We start from the raw sequence: 16,308 nt of genomic DNA, 5'->3' as shown, positions 1-16,308 counted from the left end.
TGTGTGTGTGTGTGTGTAGTAGAGATAAAGTAAAGAACTTCCAAGAATGTTTAAATTCCTCTTCTATATTTTAGTTTCTCTAGGTCTCTGTGACCTGCATAAGTATGTTGAGTAGTAGCCAATATGTACTTAGATTTTAGATTTATGTATTTAACCTAGAATGATGACATTTATCGCTGTTCAAGTTATCAATGTTTAGACAACTAGTTGCTTGATGTATGGTTCCTCCTGGAACTAGGGAATCTGCTGTTTCTGGCACGAATAACATCGAATTAAGGGGTGGGGGGGCACCTATGTCTTAATGTTCTCCAACTCATGATGTAATCCTTGTAACTAATAACCTATAAAAAACTGTATACCTTATCCCCTTTTTTAGCCCTTCTAACCATAAGTTCTCTCTCTTTCCCTCCTTATGATGGAATTGCTCATTCTCATGAGAATTAATTAAATGAACAACTTCTCTGCTTTTTACTTCAAGAGGTCTCTGAGTCAGTCATTTTTGGATAGGATTTTCTATCTCTCACAAAAGTCCTTCCAAAAGGGCTTCACATGTGTTATTGTTGCTCATACTATATATGTTGCTCATATCACAACTTTATTTTTTCTTCTTGAAATCAATGGAAACAATAACTCACATTTATCTAACACTTTAAGATTTACTAAGCACTTTACATATATTCTTATTTGATTCTTATAAAAATCCTGGAGGAAGATATTATTATATCCATTTTACAGAAGAGGAAACTGAGGCAGGCAGGTTAAATGATTTGCCCAAGTTCACACAGGCCATATTGGAATTCAGGTCTTTTTGACTCCGCATCTAGCATCTTGTCCACTGAACCATCAAGAAGCTGTCATAGGTTCATAGATTTAGAGCTGGAAATGACTTGAGAGGTCATGAAGTGACATAAAAAATTCAAGAGATATACTTTCTGGGTAATCATTTTATTAATCATACTAGTGTTGGAGCTCAAAAGAGACTCCCAAAAGCTGGGGTTCCAGACCAGTATTGCAAGGTATCTCAAAAGAATTTTCAGGCTCAGACTCATTTCCAAGTCAAAGGGAAAAGTTTATTATAATTGTTATGCCGATTATAGCAGCTAAGTTCCAAAAGAATTTAGCAAAGAACCAGAAGAAAGAAGATGAATTTCTAAGAAAAAGTTAGAGAGACCAGGTGCTTCATGTCACTGATATGCTAATTTTATAACTTACAGGGGGATTTGAGGAGTGGGCTGGAATGTACCTCATTATTGTCTCAAATTCTTTTATTACTGATCAACAGACTGTTATCTGACAGCCAGCCAGCAATGTTGTAGAACTTCCAAGCCAGGGGACCTTAGAGATATCCCTATATCTCCCCTAGAAGCTGCACCCCATCATTAGCAGATAATAGGTCAGGGACACTTTTAGATACCAGCAGGTTTACAGCTTTAATGTCCTTGGTAGGACATATAAGTCCTGAGAGTAGTTATCAACTCTGAGCCAAAGGGAAACTAGCAATGTGACATCATGTCTGTCTTGGGGCAAAAGACTGTATCTCTATACCCAGACCATCCCCTTCCTGGGCAATCTGGACAAAAAAATCTACCTTTAAAACAGATTGCCTTGCGTGTTTCACAATGGGCAGGAATTCAATCTAGGTGGGGTAAATTTTGGGGGCTACATCAGTAATGTCCTTCAAAGGCTGGGCTTGAAACAAGTAAATAAGATGGAAAAAGTATAATTTCCACAATATTAAATATTGATTATTAATATAAGAAAGAGCGAGCCATTACTCTCTTTCACAGACAAGGAATAAGGAGCTCATATACTTGCATAAAGTCACCCTGGGTATCACCCTCAACCCCTAACTCCTGACTCTTTAATCAGAAGTCAAGAACTGGCATTTCTACCACCTTAGCATTTTTCTTATGCTCCCCCCTCTCTCTTCTGACAACGCTCCCCGCCCCCTTCCACGCCCAGGCTTTGGTAAAAGCCTTCTGATTATTGTCTCTGCCAGAAGTCTGTCCCCCATCTGCCCATCCCCTGCTCAGCTGTTCAACTGATCCTCTAAATTCTGGTCACGGCAGCTCCCTCGTCAATAAACCACAGCAGTTCTCGTTCCAGAATCAAATGTAAAGTTCCACGAGATTTTCTGAAGTCTTCCTAACCTGGCCCGCGGCTCCCTGGCTTGCTTTGTGCGCTACCTTAACGTACCACGCCCCATCTCCCCCATGCCCCTCATCCCTCCTCCGCATCTCCTGGTTTCCCGGGTTGCCTTCAGGTCCCAACTAAAAATCTCATCTCCATTCAGCAAGAGGTTCTCTCTTCCCTCCCCCTCTTTAATCCTAGGACAGAACTGCTGATTAACTTTAATTTATCCGGTCTCTCTATAGGTCCATATAAAGGTAGTGGAATTTTAAGTTATTATACAAAATACATTAAATATATGATAATGTTATGCATACATACATATATATAATTATATAAATGCAAATGAATTTTAAGTTATTATACAAAATACATTAAATATATGATAATGTTATGCATACATACATATATATGCATACATATATATAATTATATAAATGTAAATGAAAGTAGGAAATTAAGTAATTAAGAGTTCGTCGACTGCTGGTGATTGTTGGCTGGAGTAAACAAGCGGCTGGGGATGGATTAGATTTGAAGGCTCCCCAAGGCTCCTCCAGTTTTTAAGATTAGTGACTCCCCAAAGGCATAAGGGCTGAGGAGAGCACGCAAGAGAGAACATGAGGAAGCGAGCAGGCGGAGCCCAGGACAGGCGGGGCAGGACGGCATCCCAGATAGGGGAGAGACCGATCCCCCCAAATACGCGAAAGACATTGAAGCCTTCAGACTACAATTCCCAGAAGGCTGTGCTCACCCCGAGGACATTTTCCAAAGCGAGGGTTAAACTTCTTGTGGCGTCACTTCCACTCCCGCCCTCGTTATGCTTTGTTGTGACACTTTTCCTCTTCTCTCTTCTGACCCATTTGGGACAGGGTAAGCGGGATTCGAAAACGGGGGCCGGGCCCAGCCGAAGGCCAGCTGCTGGGGTGCGGCGGGGTTGGAGGTAGCACACAGAGAATGGAGTCCACTGGGGGCGAAGAAAGCTCTGTGCAGGATTACCCGGGTCTTGGGGCTGCGCATGGGCAGAATCTTGGGGGGCGGAGTCTGAGGCGGAGCCGTATTCAAAGTCCCGCCCCTAAGGGCTCTGGGCTGCTCCTCTTGACAGGCCTTTCAGGACTCCTTCCTTCTGTGCAGACTGTCCCTTGGGCCTGATGTCTCTTCCCAGCATTCTTCTGGGCACCGCCTCCTCCAGGTATCCCTGCTGCTGGGGATCCCTCAGGGCTCTCTGGACACCTCCTAATTTGTCCTCAGGGGAGTCGGCCTGAAGCCAGCTTCCTCTCCAGAGGAGGAGTGACCGGATCCTGGTGACCCTCTCCCCCGTCCTGGGCTCCTACTCATGGCCTCCTTTCCTCCCCAGGATCTCGGCTTCTCGTGGCCTCTGCGGTGTCCCCGGGGAGGAGGCGATGGCCCCCGGAGTGATCGCCAGGGTTGGTCAGGTGAGTGACCACTGAGGTGAAACCCCGGAACCACTTCTTCCGGGGCTGGAACCCTAGCACTCGTAGCCATCAGAGATCATAGATTTAAAGCAAAAAGGTACTTGGAGATAATCTAGTTGTCCTCCCACAGTGAAAGGGCCGCTTGGTTACTTTGGCAGTGGGAGAGCAGGTGCACAGGTAAGAATTGCCAGGTGTCTCAAAGGAAGAGGCTTTGTTGTCACAAAGGACGGGAATAGGCCGGTCTGGGCTCCTCTAGGAAGCATGTTTGCCCTCGCTCTTATACCTTTTTCCATTTTTTCTAACTTCCTTCCCCCTGTCATTTTAGTTTATCTAAGAAGTGTGAAGGTTTCTCTCCGTTGTAATTTGCACATTTCTATTAGTGATTTAAAACATTTTTATTGGATTATTCATAGATTTGATTTATTGTTTTGAAAAAAACGCTTTTTCCTATTAGTTGACCGTTTTTTTTTTTTCCCACTTGTAGAATGCCTTTTATAAGTGTCTCGGGTTCTCTATCTATTTGAGAAATGAGGGCTTCATTGGAGATCTTTGATGTAAAACTTTTTTTCTGTTTTCCTTCTTGCCTTTATATTTCGGTTGCATTGGTTTTATTTTTGCAAAGACTCAAATTTCATGTAATCAAAATTATGAATATTAATGTGATGATTTGTGTCTCTTGTGTGATCATAAATTCTTCCCTTATCCTTTATCAATAAATGATAGCTAAATTCTTCCTACTTCGCTCATGAAAATACTTCATATTTAAATCAGCAGTTTTTAATCAAGTAGTAAGCCCTTAACCTTACACTTAGATCCTTGGGATTTCAAATCACCAAATTACTATGGTCATTTACCTTAGTATTTTACGTACCTAACCTGTTTCACTGATCGACCACTGTATTTCTTTGCCCTTATCAGCTTGTTTTGACGATTACTACCTTTAAATCTTGTTTAAAATCTGATAGTGCTGGACTGCCTTCCTGTTTTTTTAAAATGGATTTCCTTGATATTATTGATCTTTTGTTCATTCTGATAAATTTTATAATTTTTCTTAGGCATTTAGGATAAATTCTTTGATAGTTTGATTTGTTAGGAATTGAATAAGTAAATTAATTTAGATGGAATTATTTACTTAGTCATGAGCAATGAATATTTTTCCATTTATTTAGATCTGTCTTTATTTGTGTGAAAATGATTATGATTATCTGTTTTCTGGATGTAATAGAGCAGAGGAACTCCCAAGTATTTTATGCTTATTTTGCAGTTTTTTCTTTAGTTCTTATATATTTTATTTTTTAGGTTATACATGTACATTCATTTTGTACATTTTCCATTTGAGTCATGTTGGGAGAAAAAAATCGGAGCAAAAGGGAAAAACCATGAGAAAGAAAAAAAAAACAGACGTAAAAAAGGAAAATAGTATGCTTCAATCTGCATTCAGTTTCCATAGTTCTCTCTTTGGATGCAGATGGCATTTTCTATCCATAATTTATTGGAACTGCCTTGGCTCCCTGAATTTCCAGAAGAACTAAATCTGTCATAGTTGATCATCACACTATCTTGCTGTTGCTGTGTACAGTGTTTTCCTGGTTCTACTCACTTCACTCAGCATTATTTCATGTAAGTTTTTCCAGGCTTTTCTCAAATCAGCCTATTCATCATTTTTCATAAAACAGTAATATTCTATTACTTTCATATATCATAACTTATTCAGCCATTTCCCAATTAATGTACTAATATTCATTTTTCAATTCTTTGTCATCATGAAAAGAGCTACTACTAACATTTTTGCACATGTGGGTCCTTTTCTCTCTTTGGGAAGATATGATCTCTTTGGGATACAGACCCAGTAGTGGCACTGTTGGATCAAAGAGTATTTACGGTTTCATCATTGTCTGAAATGATTTTAGTTAGAATGTCTTATTCTATCTCTTGGTACTGGGTTTGGTTTGGAATAAATAGAAATGCTAATGATTCATTGGGTTTATTTTATATCCAACTATTTTGCTAAAGTTCTTCATTTTTTCAACTATTTTTAGTTAATTATCTAAAGTTCTCTTACTGTATCATTATATCATCTATGAAGTGTGATAATTTTGTTTCCTTGTTACAGAATTTTCAATTTCTTTTTCTTGTTTTATTATTGTAACTAGTATTTCAGTACCATTATTGAATAAAAGTGTTGGTAATGGCTATTCTTGACTTACCATTATTATCTTAATTACAGATGCTTCTCTTGGTTTTTTATAGATACTACTTGTTATATGAAGAAAGACTTCATTTATTTTTATGTTTTCTTTCTTTTTTTTTTTTTTTTTTTTTTTTTTAGTAGGGATAGGTGTTACACTTTTAAAAAAGCTTTTCTTACATACTCTACATTCTTGGTATGAATACTGCTTAGTATATCATATGATCTTATTATACATTGTTGCAATCTCCTGCTGATATATTTTTAAATTTTACCTTGAAATCCATTAGGGAAATCAGTCTTGTTCCTTTCTTTCTCTGTTTTTGCTCCCTCTGGGTTTGTTACCCAAAAACATATGTGTCGGGAAAGAATTTGGCTTGATTTCTTCTTTACCATTTTCCCCATATGATTTATATAGTAATGGAATTCATTGTTTTTTAAAAGTTTTATAGAGTTGAAATCCATCTGGTCCAGGGAATTTTTTCATAGGGAATTGATTTATGGCTTGTTTAATTTCCTTTTATAATATGGAGCCTTCTGTTCATCTGTGAAATTTACATCATTGTAAGAATTCATCTATTTCACTTCAATTGTCAGTTTTATTAACTTTTTGACAAATAAAAATGACTCCTAATAATAATTTTTAATATCATTTTCATTGTTGATGCTGCTATCTTTTCATTTCCGATACTAATTATTTTTAAAAATCGAATTAACAACTGGATTATCTTTTATGGGTTTTTCATTAAAGCATTTGTTAATTTTATTAGTCAAGTGACTTTTTAGTTTCGATTTTATTAATCTTTTATTTTCAGAACTTTTGTTTTGATGTTTAGTTGGATACTTTTATTTTGTCCTTGAATTTGTCCTTTGAATTTTTGTAAAAGTGTCATGCATAGTTGAGAAAAAGTATACTCCTTTCTGTTCCTATTTAGTAGTCTCCAGAAGTCTATAATGGCTAACTTTAAAAAAAAAAAAAAATCGTTCATCCCCTTAACTTCTTTCTTATTTATTTTGTGGTTAGATTTATCTAGTTCTCAGAGAAAAAATTAAGTTATCTGTGTAATGTATTTTTGCTTTTTCCTCCTGTAACTCTTTGAACTTTTTCTTTAAGAATTTGAAAGCTATGCCTTTTGTTGCATACATGTTTAATATTGATATTGTATCATTATCTATAGTACTTTTAAGCAACTTTCCTGATTATCTCTTTTAAAAAGGTTTATCTTTGCTTTTATTTATCTATCATAATTGTATCTATCATGATTGTTACCCCTACCTTTTTTACTTCAACTGAAGAATAATAGATTCTGTCACAGCCCTTATTTTAACTCTGTCTGTTTTTTTTTCCCCCCTCCAGATCTTTTTCTTATAAGCAACATAGTGTTAGATTCTGGTTTTTAATCCATTCTATATTCTACCTCTTTCTTACTCATCTACTTTTTCTCTTTGAGACCATCCCAACATTATGGATTTATACCTGTGTTCTCTGCTTATGTAGACTTCTTTTAACTACCATAAAGACGATAAAGTTCATAGGAGTTATAGGTATCGTCTTCCCATGGTAATGTAAACAGTTTAATATTAAATCCCTTATTTCTTTTTGATGTTTATCTTTTTATGTTTTTACTTGCATCATGTTTTAATGTAAGATTTTCTATTCATCTCTGGTATTTTCATCAGAAATGCTTGAAAGTCCTCTTTGTCATTAATTTTTTTTTTTTTTTTTTTTTTGCTTTTAAGTATGATCCTCAGTTTTGCTGTTTTAGGTGATTCTTGGTTGTAATCCTAGTTCTTTGGCCTTCCAGAATAAGAATATTAACTCAAAATTTTATGCTTTAACATGAAAGCAGCTGGCTCTTTACTATGTAATCCACTATATTTAAATTGTTTCTTTTGGGCTGCTTATCGTATTTTCTCTTTGATTTTCTCCTTGATATGGAAGTTCTGGAATTTTACTATAATATTCCTGGGAGTTTTCATTTTGGGATCTCTTTTAGGAAGTGATCAGTGAATTTTTAAAATTTCTATTTTACCCTCTGGTTCTAGAATATCAAGGGGGTTTTGCATGATAATTTCTTGAAAGATAGTGTGCAGGGTCTTTTGTTGATGGTGATTTTCAGGTAGTCCAGTAATTCTTAAGTTATCTCTTGTAGATCTGTTTTCCAGATCAGTAGTTTTTCTAATGAGAAATTTCAAGTTTTCTTCTTTTTTTTTTTCTTTTTAATTTTGTTGTATTGTTTCTTGAAATCTCATGGAGTCGTTAGCTTCCACTTGCCCAATTTTGATTTTTAAGGAATTGTTTTCTTCATTGAGCTTTTGTACTACTTTTTCCATTTGACCAATTCTGTTTTCTAAGGAATTGTCTATTGTGAATTTTTGTTTGTCTTTTTCCATGTTTTGTGTTTCCCTTATCCAGTTGTGGACTCTTTTTCTTAATTCTCTTGCATTATTCATTTCTTTTCCCAATTTTTCTTCTTTTATTTGTTTTTTTTTTTAAATGTCCAGAAGGTTTTTTGGACTTTAGACCCATTTATATTTTCCTTTCAGGTTTCACATGTTGCCATTTTGACACTGTTGTCTTCTGCTAAATTTTTGCCTTGATCATCTTCTCTGTCCCCATAGAAACGTAACTTTTCTTTAGTTTTTTTGCTTGTTTTTTCCCTATTTTGTGACTTTTTCTTTTAGATAAGAGTGGGCTCTTTTCCTGTACTGTCCCAAGCTTCCTGTGCTAGGTCTCAGGGCATTGTTGTTGCCTTTAACTTGGCCTCAGTGCCTGCTCTTCTACTCAAGTGAGATAAACCTTTCCTGCTATTCTGGTAAACTCCTTCCCTGTTCCTAGATCAGTTCTGAGACTTTAAAAAATGTTTTTAGGGACTTCAGGAGGGCTTTAGGAATTTCCTTCTTCACTCTGCCACCTTGGCACTAAAATTCCCTTAATAGTTTTTTAATTCCATCTGGAGAAGAATAAAATATTGAATGCATTTTTTTTAAAAGAGAAGGTGACTACTTTAGTGGTGAAGTGATCACGCTGATTGCTCAAAGAATCTGAGAATGTTTAACCTGCAAGAGAAAAACTTAGTGCCACATGATATTTCATTTTCATTGTTTTATTTTAGAAAGTAGAAAATATAAATACACTGTATAAGCTCAGAGGGTTGAAGTAGGAGCCATGGGTATAGGTTGTAAAATTGAAGTATTTGGAATCACTAAAAACACTAAGTATTAATTAAGTACCTACTATGTGTCAGGCACTTTGTTGAGTGCTAAAGATGCAAAAGAATGCAAAAATAACTCCTGCCCTTTAGAAGCTTACAATCTAGTGGGAGAGGAATTTCTAAATGCCTATATATTGTGTTTCATATAAATGAGTCAACTAATCTTTACTGTCAAGTACTTTTCATTCACACTTCATAACAGTCAGAGCTATACCTGAGTAACCCAAACATTTTTGGTATTTCAGGAATCAGTGACATTCAAGGATGTGGCTGTGGAATTTACTTTGGAGGAGTGGGTACACTTGAACCCATCTCAGAAAAAGTTGTACAGAGATGTGATGCTGGAGAATTATAAGAACTTGGTCTCTTTGGGTAAGAGTCTTCAAGTCTTGATATTTGATATGGAGACTTTCAAAATTTTAGTAGTTATTCTTTGGCATAAAAAGAAAGATATTCCCAATCTCTTGCAGCCAAGAGACAGAGTACTTTTGCTATCTATTTTCAGGGAGAAAGGTCTTTGCTTAATATGAATAGAAACTGACTTTTTGATTTGTTATTATCCTACACCCTCTGTGTTGCTTCAAATCCAAGATTTTCTATAGTAGATATATCATCATATAAAAATATTCCTATTGCCTTATAAAGGAGTGTATCAAATGAACTATTTTTCCTAAGTCCTACTCTGTTCCCCCATGATATATAATAATATATTTGTACCATCCTTGTAGTCTTCCTTGCATGCCCACTTTTTTTTTTTCCCGAAAAAGAACTTAAGCTATTATAAGATTATTTTATTAAATTTTATGGATATTTTACTTGATATCAGTTCTCCTTACTTCCCCTCCACCTAAAAGAAAAAATTATATTTCTCTCCTCAACCAGCCTATTGAGTACACTCCATAGTTAAAAAAAAAAAAAGAAAAGAAAAGAAAGAAATTTCAGGCAAAATCAGTTAACATAAGCAGTGATGATGATATAACATATATTCTACATCCTCATTTTCACACTGTATGCTGAGAATAGGATGAAGTCTTAAAATCATTTGTTTTAAGGTAGAATTCTTAAATTACCATTCCTAGCACTTTTTCTTTTTTAATGAGCAGGATTTGCTGTTTCCAAACCAGAGGTGATCTACAGAATAGAAAGAAAGGCAGCATCTTGGATGCCAGAGACATATATTCCAAGAAGCAATGGTTCAGGTAACTACATTAAAAATTAAGCAAATGAGTCATTGTAAATTAGAGCTCTGTTGATCTTTTTAAAGTTCTTACAAAATGTTAAACAAAGTGGTCTTGCTAAAGCTTCTTGGTCCTGTTGAAAAAGAGCTGAGTTTTTTAAAAAGCAATTACTTTTTTAAGAACAGTTACTCTTTACTTACATGTAACTCTATTCCCAAAGAAACTTGTCTCAATACAGAATGAATATTTCTCTTTGGCTTTTTGAAGATTATCTTATCTTATGCAGGCATTCTCCAGCTTCATTTCCATCCACTCATTGTTTCTTTTAAAATAAACATGTTATTTAAAATATTAATATGGCTTTTTTTTTCCTTGTGAATCTTCTTGTATTTTCCAGTTTCTTTCCACAACAAAAAGGGCTGCTATAAACATTTTTGCACATGTAGGTAATTTTCCTTTTTTTATGATCTCATTGGAATACAGACCCAGTAGAGACACTTGGATAAAAGGGTATGCACAGTTTGATAGCCCTTTGAACATAGCTCCAAATTGGTCTCCAGATTGGTTGGATCAGTTCACAACTCTACCAACAACGTGTGTCTCAGTTTTGCCACATCCTCTCCAATATTTATCTCTTTCATCTTAGCCAATCTGAAAGTTGTGTAGTAGTACCTCAGAATAATACCAATTTTTTTTAAAGATTCTAAAAATACAGACCTAGTATGAATGTGAATAGTTTTGTGGCATTAACTTGTCATATTTTTCAGAGAAATGGTAGTAACAGCTGAGCAAGAATTTTTTTCCAGCATAACTGCCAAAAGTTATTATTTTAAAATATCTTTGCTAATCTGATGACTATTTGTTAATTTTTCCAAATTGTTTCATTTTGTCCTATTCATCCCTTCAGGTAATTTCATCTTGAGTCAATTAATTTTTGTTTTCACAAAAGATAAACTATGATCTATATTGAAAGAACATTGAAACTGACTTTTTCAAGTTGGAATGGTAGAGAGTAACTTTAAAACTTTTCAACTACAAATCTTGGGGAAAGGGGAAAAAGACAGGATTAATCAAACCTTTGTTCTTCTTTTCAGAGAGAAAGAAATTTACTGGAGAAAAACCTTTTGAATGTGAAGAATGTGGGAAGGCCTTCTATTTTAATTCAGAACGTAATCGACATCAGAGAATTCATACTGGAGAGAAACCTTACAAATGTAATGAATGTGGTAAAGCTTTCCGCCTTACTGTACAACTTAATGTACATAAAAGAATTCATACTGGAGAGAAACATTATGAATGTAATGAATGTGGGAGGAGCTTAAGTAGCAATACATCACTTAAGGCACATAAGAAAATTCATACTGGAGAAATGCCTTATGAATGTAAGGAGTGTGGGAAGGCCTTCAGACAGAGAATACAGCTTATTCAGCATCAGACAATTCATACTGGAGAGAAGCCTTATAAATGTGATGAATGTGGGAAGATCTTAAGTAGCAACACATCACTTAAGGCACATAAGAAAATTCATACTGGAGAAATGCCTTATGAATGTAAGGAGTGTGGGAAAGCCTTCAGACAGAGGATACAGCTTACTCAGCACCAGACAATTCATACCGGAGAGAAGCCTTATAAATGTGATGAATGTGGGAAGATCTTAAGTAGCAACACATCACTTAAGGCACATAAGAAAATTCATACTGGAGAGATGCCTTATGAATGTAAGGAGTGTGGGAAGGCCTTCTATTTCAACTCAGAACGCAATCGACATCAGAGAATTCATACTGGAGAGAAACCTTATAAATGTAATGAATGTGGGAAAGCCTTCCGCCTTACTGTACAACTTACTCGACATAAAAGAATTCATACTGGAGAGAAACCTTATGAATGTAATGAATGTGGGAAAGCCTTCCTTCGGAATTCAGATTTCATGCGGCATCAGAGTATTCACACTGGAGAGAAACCTTACGAATGTAATGAATGTTGGAAGGCCTTCTGTCATGTTGCTGAACTTACTCAACATAAGAGGATTCATACTGGAGAAAAACCTTACAAATGTAAGGAATGTGGCAGGCCCTTTAGACTCAAGACACAACTTACTCAGCATCAGAGAATTCATACTGGAGAGAAGCCTTATAAATGTGATGAATGTGGGAAGGCCTTTAGACTGGGAAAACAATTTATTCAACATCAGAGAATACACACTGGAGAGAAGCCTTATGAATGTGATCATTGTGGAGAAGCCTTCAGACTGAGGCCACAGCTTACTCAGCATCAAAAATTTCATCATGGAGAAAAACCATTTGTATGTAATGAATGTGGGAAAGGCTTCTTTGGAAAATCAGATTTTATTCGACATCAGAGTATTCATACTGGGGAGAAACGTTATGAATGTAATGAATGTGGGAAGGCCTTCAGATTGAGGACACAGCTTATTCAACACCAGAGAATTCATACTGGAGAGAAACCTTATAAATGTGATAAATGTGGGAAGGCCTTCAGAGTGAAAAAACAATTTAATCACCATCAGAGAATACATACTGGAGAGAAACTTTATGAATGTGAAAATTGTGGGGAGACATTCAGATTGAAGCCACAGCTTATTCAGCATGAGGTAATTCATAATGGAGAAAAACCATTTGTGTGTGATGAATGTGGGAAAAGCTTCTTTTGGAATTCAGATTTCATGCAACATCAGAGTATACATACTGGAGAGAAGCCTTATAAATGTGACAAATGTGGAGAGACCTTTAGACTGAAGAAGCAATTTAGTCACCATCAAAGAATACATACTGTAGAGAAACCTTATGAATGTAATTATTGTGGGGAGACTTTCAGATTGAAACCACAGCTTAATCAGCATCAGAGAATTCATATTGGACCATTTGTATGTAATAAAAGTGGGAAAGACTTCTTTTGGAATTCAGATTTCATGCAACATCAGAATATTTATGCTGGAAAGAAATTGTATGTATGTAACATATGTGGGAAAGATTTCAGACTGAAGAAAAAGTTTACTCAGCATCAGAATATTCATACTGGAAAAAAACTTTATAAACATAATGAATGTGGGAAGGCTTTTATTCCACATCAGAAAATACATATTAGAGAAAAGCCATATGAATGTAATGAATGTGGGAAGGGTTTTACACTGAGGAGACAGCTTACTCAGCACCAGAATATTCATCCTGTAGGAAAACTTGAATATATGTGTACTGAAAGACCACTTGCGTGAGTTCAAAATTTACACTATCACTGAGTAAAACTTTAATGAGAGTAAATAAAAGAATGCAACAAATCTGGGAAGGTCTTCAAGAAAAAGATCTAGCTTATTGTACATCAGAGAATTTCTACTGCAGGGAGGGAGTCCTTATGAATGTAAGTTGTATAGGACTCTCTTCTACAACTCAAAACTTATACAGTGATAATGTTTACTGGAAAGAAAAGTTATGAATGTAATATATTTGAGAAAGTCTTCCACCTGAACTCCAAACTAACTTGACATCTGGAAATTCATACTGCTGAGAAACATGAATATGAGAATTTTTTAGTGGTTCTGTAGAACATACTTGACCTCAGAGAATTCTTACTGGGAAAAAACCTTATGAAACCAATTTATTTGGGAACATCTTTAGACTGTGAGCCTTTTTTATTATGTATCAGAGAAATCATACTAGATGAATGTTATAGATTTAATGAATATTAATTCACTGGTGAATTCCTACTGAATCACAGGGCAGAGCAGGATGTTGGAATAAAGTCAGCTTTTTTTTTTTTTTTTTTTTTCCGAATTCTCCCAACACATACACTCTATAATGATTTTTTAAGTGCACCAAACTGGTGCACCAAACTGAAATTGGCCAATAATGCAGTGCAAAGGGTATGAATTCAGTAGTGCTGAATAGTGTCCAAGAAAGATAAGGGGATTGAATGTTTTGTCAAAAAGAGATTCCATGGGACCTTTATGTTAGTAGTAGGTACAGGATCAGATGCTATTTGACAGCTCCATCACCCATTCCTCACTTCTGAGTAGTAGGGTCAGGATAGAGAGGAACAGTTATAGTGACAAGGGAGAAGATAATATTACCTAGTTAAGGTAAAGTAACAACTTGTAAACCTGTAGGCCAGTGATCTGACTTCTCCCTGAATCACAGTACCTTAGAAGAAGTAAAAAACTTTAAAGTCCCTAGATTTAACCTCAGGAAGCAGGCCAGATTAGATAGTTGCTCTCAGAGGTGATCAGAACCCAACAGTAACAAAAAATTTAAATTCAAAGAAACAGACTAGAAAGATGAGCAAACTACAAAAAAGAGGAATCTGACAATAAAAGCTTTTATGGGCACGGAAGCTCAAGACAAACTCAAAGACAATGATTCACCAATCTCTACAATAAAAGCCTCAAAGGAAAAATGCAGATTGGACACAAACCCCCAAAAAAAATTCCTTAAAGAACTCAAGAAAGTTTTTTTTCATAGATCAAAATTTAGATCAAGTAAGAATGGTACAGCAAAATTTGAAAGAAGAAATAAGAGTAATTGTAACACCAGAATTAATAGCTTGGTAAAAGATACACAGAAATGTTCTGAAGAAAATAACTTTTTGACCAACTGGTTAAAAGAGGTAAAAAATCTCACAGAAGAAAATAACTTCCAAAACCCATAATTTGTCAAAATACAAGCTATTGATTCCATGGGACATTAAGAAACAATACAATTTAAATACCATTGAACATAGTAAGAATCATGTAAACTGTAGGAACAGAGGGCTTGGAGATGATAGTCCAGATAGCAAAGGAGCTCATAACCAAAAATGGTCTACCTGGAAATATTGAGTTAAAAGTGGAGGGAAAGGAGGCTAATTTAATAAAATAGAAAATTTTCAAGCATTCATAATGAAAAGACCACTAGAATAGAGACTGTGGCACTCAGAAAAGCATAAAAAGATAAGCATGAGTGAGGAATAAGGAAGTTAATAAGATTAAGTTGTTTCTATTTCTAAATATATTCTTTATAACCTCTACAAACTTTTTTATTCTTAGGGCAGTTTAAAGGAGTCTACTTAGAGGAAATGGGATAATCTCAAAAGAAAAAAAGGAATACCCTGAGAAGAAGAGGGAAAACTATTTCATAAAAAGTATGCAAGCACGATTTTTTATAAAATAGAGAAAAGGGATAGAATAGACTTGGAAATCTCATCTGAAGCATTTTGGAAAGGGAAGAAATAAACACATACACAAGATAGATGTGGATGTTCATTTTGTCCAAGAAAAGTATTCTGGTATTTGGTTAAGAGAATGAGGGAGTGATAAGGAGGGTAGATTGAAAAAGGCAAGAAATAGAGAATAAAATGAGTGCAATGCATAATATTGTTCCTACTGAATATACTTAATGGTGGTTATAGTTGACTGAATGTGAATAAATTAACTGTCTAGGAAGATAGTATATTCAGTAGGAACAATATTGTAATAACTGAAAGACAACTACTCTAATCAATACAGTGGTACAACACAACTTCAAAGGACTCATGAAAAATTCTGTCGTCCTGCATATGGAGAACTGATTCAGAGTTCATATTTTTAAGCATAATTTTGCTTTTATTTTTAATTCCTTCCCTCTCCCTGGAATATGGTTTATACAGAAATATGTTTTATCTGACTATTTGTATGATAGATATCATACTACTTGCCACCTTTGTGGTTTGGAGAATAGGTAGAAGAGGGTAAATAATTTGGAACTGAAAATTTAAATAAAATTCAAATGCTGCAAGGTTAGGTTCATATATCAATGAGGCAGGATGAAGAGGCTAAGGCCCTTCCATTGTCTACCATGCATGTTTTCTTTCTATTCCTTCCTGTATATATATTGGTAGACTAATATTCCTAACCTACAACTAAGAAAAATGGAATGTTGCAGAGGGAATATGACATTGCCACTATTATTCTTGGGTTCAGAGATATTCTAGATGTTCCTTCTCTGGAATCCACTTGAAAAATTACTCCATGTTCCCTAAAACTTGTAGAGATCAAAGCCTATAATTCTCCCCTAAAGTTTACAGTTGTATGATCCATAAGATGAAATGTTTCATTTCCACAATTAACTGATCTCAGTTTAAAAATATGAGTCAGATCTACAGTAATTAGAGCTAAATTTGCAAAACAGGAGACCCTA

The 16,308-nt window shown here is 35.3% G+C and overlaps 1 protein-coding gene across 2 annotated transcripts; it reads left to right on the top strand.

Moving 5' to 3' along the window:
* The first annotated feature begins 2,607 nt into the window (after positions 1 to 2,607).
* On the top strand, positions 2,608 to 15,379 carry LOC127547507 (zinc finger protein 420-like). 2 transcript variants are annotated; one of them, XM_051974427.1, is made up of 5 exons: positions 2,608 to 3,000; positions 3,485 to 3,563; positions 9,212 to 9,338; positions 10,070 to 10,165; positions 11,239 to 15,379. In XM_051974427.1, exons 1-5 carry the CDS (start codon positions 2,948 to 2,950, stop codon positions 13,374 to 13,376), a joined length of 2,493 nt encoding a protein of 830 aa, XP_051830387.1. In that variant the 5' UTR covers positions 2,608 to 2,947; the 3' UTR covers positions 13,377 to 15,379. The 2 variants fall into 2 exon arrangements, 1 of the variants encoding a protein (XP_051830387.1); XR_007950196.1 differs by lacking the exons at positions 9,212 to 9,338; positions 10,070 to 10,165; positions 11,239 to 15,379 and adding an exon at positions 4,863 to 5,206 and having other exon boundaries at positions 2,608 to 3,563.
* Positions 15,380 to 16,308: the final 929 nt, after the last annotated feature.

The sequence above is a fragment of the Antechinus flavipes genome, chromosome 2 (genome assembly GCF_016432865.1).
Source record: "Antechinus flavipes isolate AdamAnt ecotype Samford, QLD, Australia chromosome 2, AdamAnt_v2, whole genome shotgun sequence".
NCBI lineage: Eukaryota > Metazoa > Chordata > Mammalia > Dasyuromorphia > Dasyuridae > Antechinus > Antechinus flavipes.
Note: the sequence above shows the minus strand (reverse complement) of the source record. Positions and strands in the feature narration are given on the sequence as shown.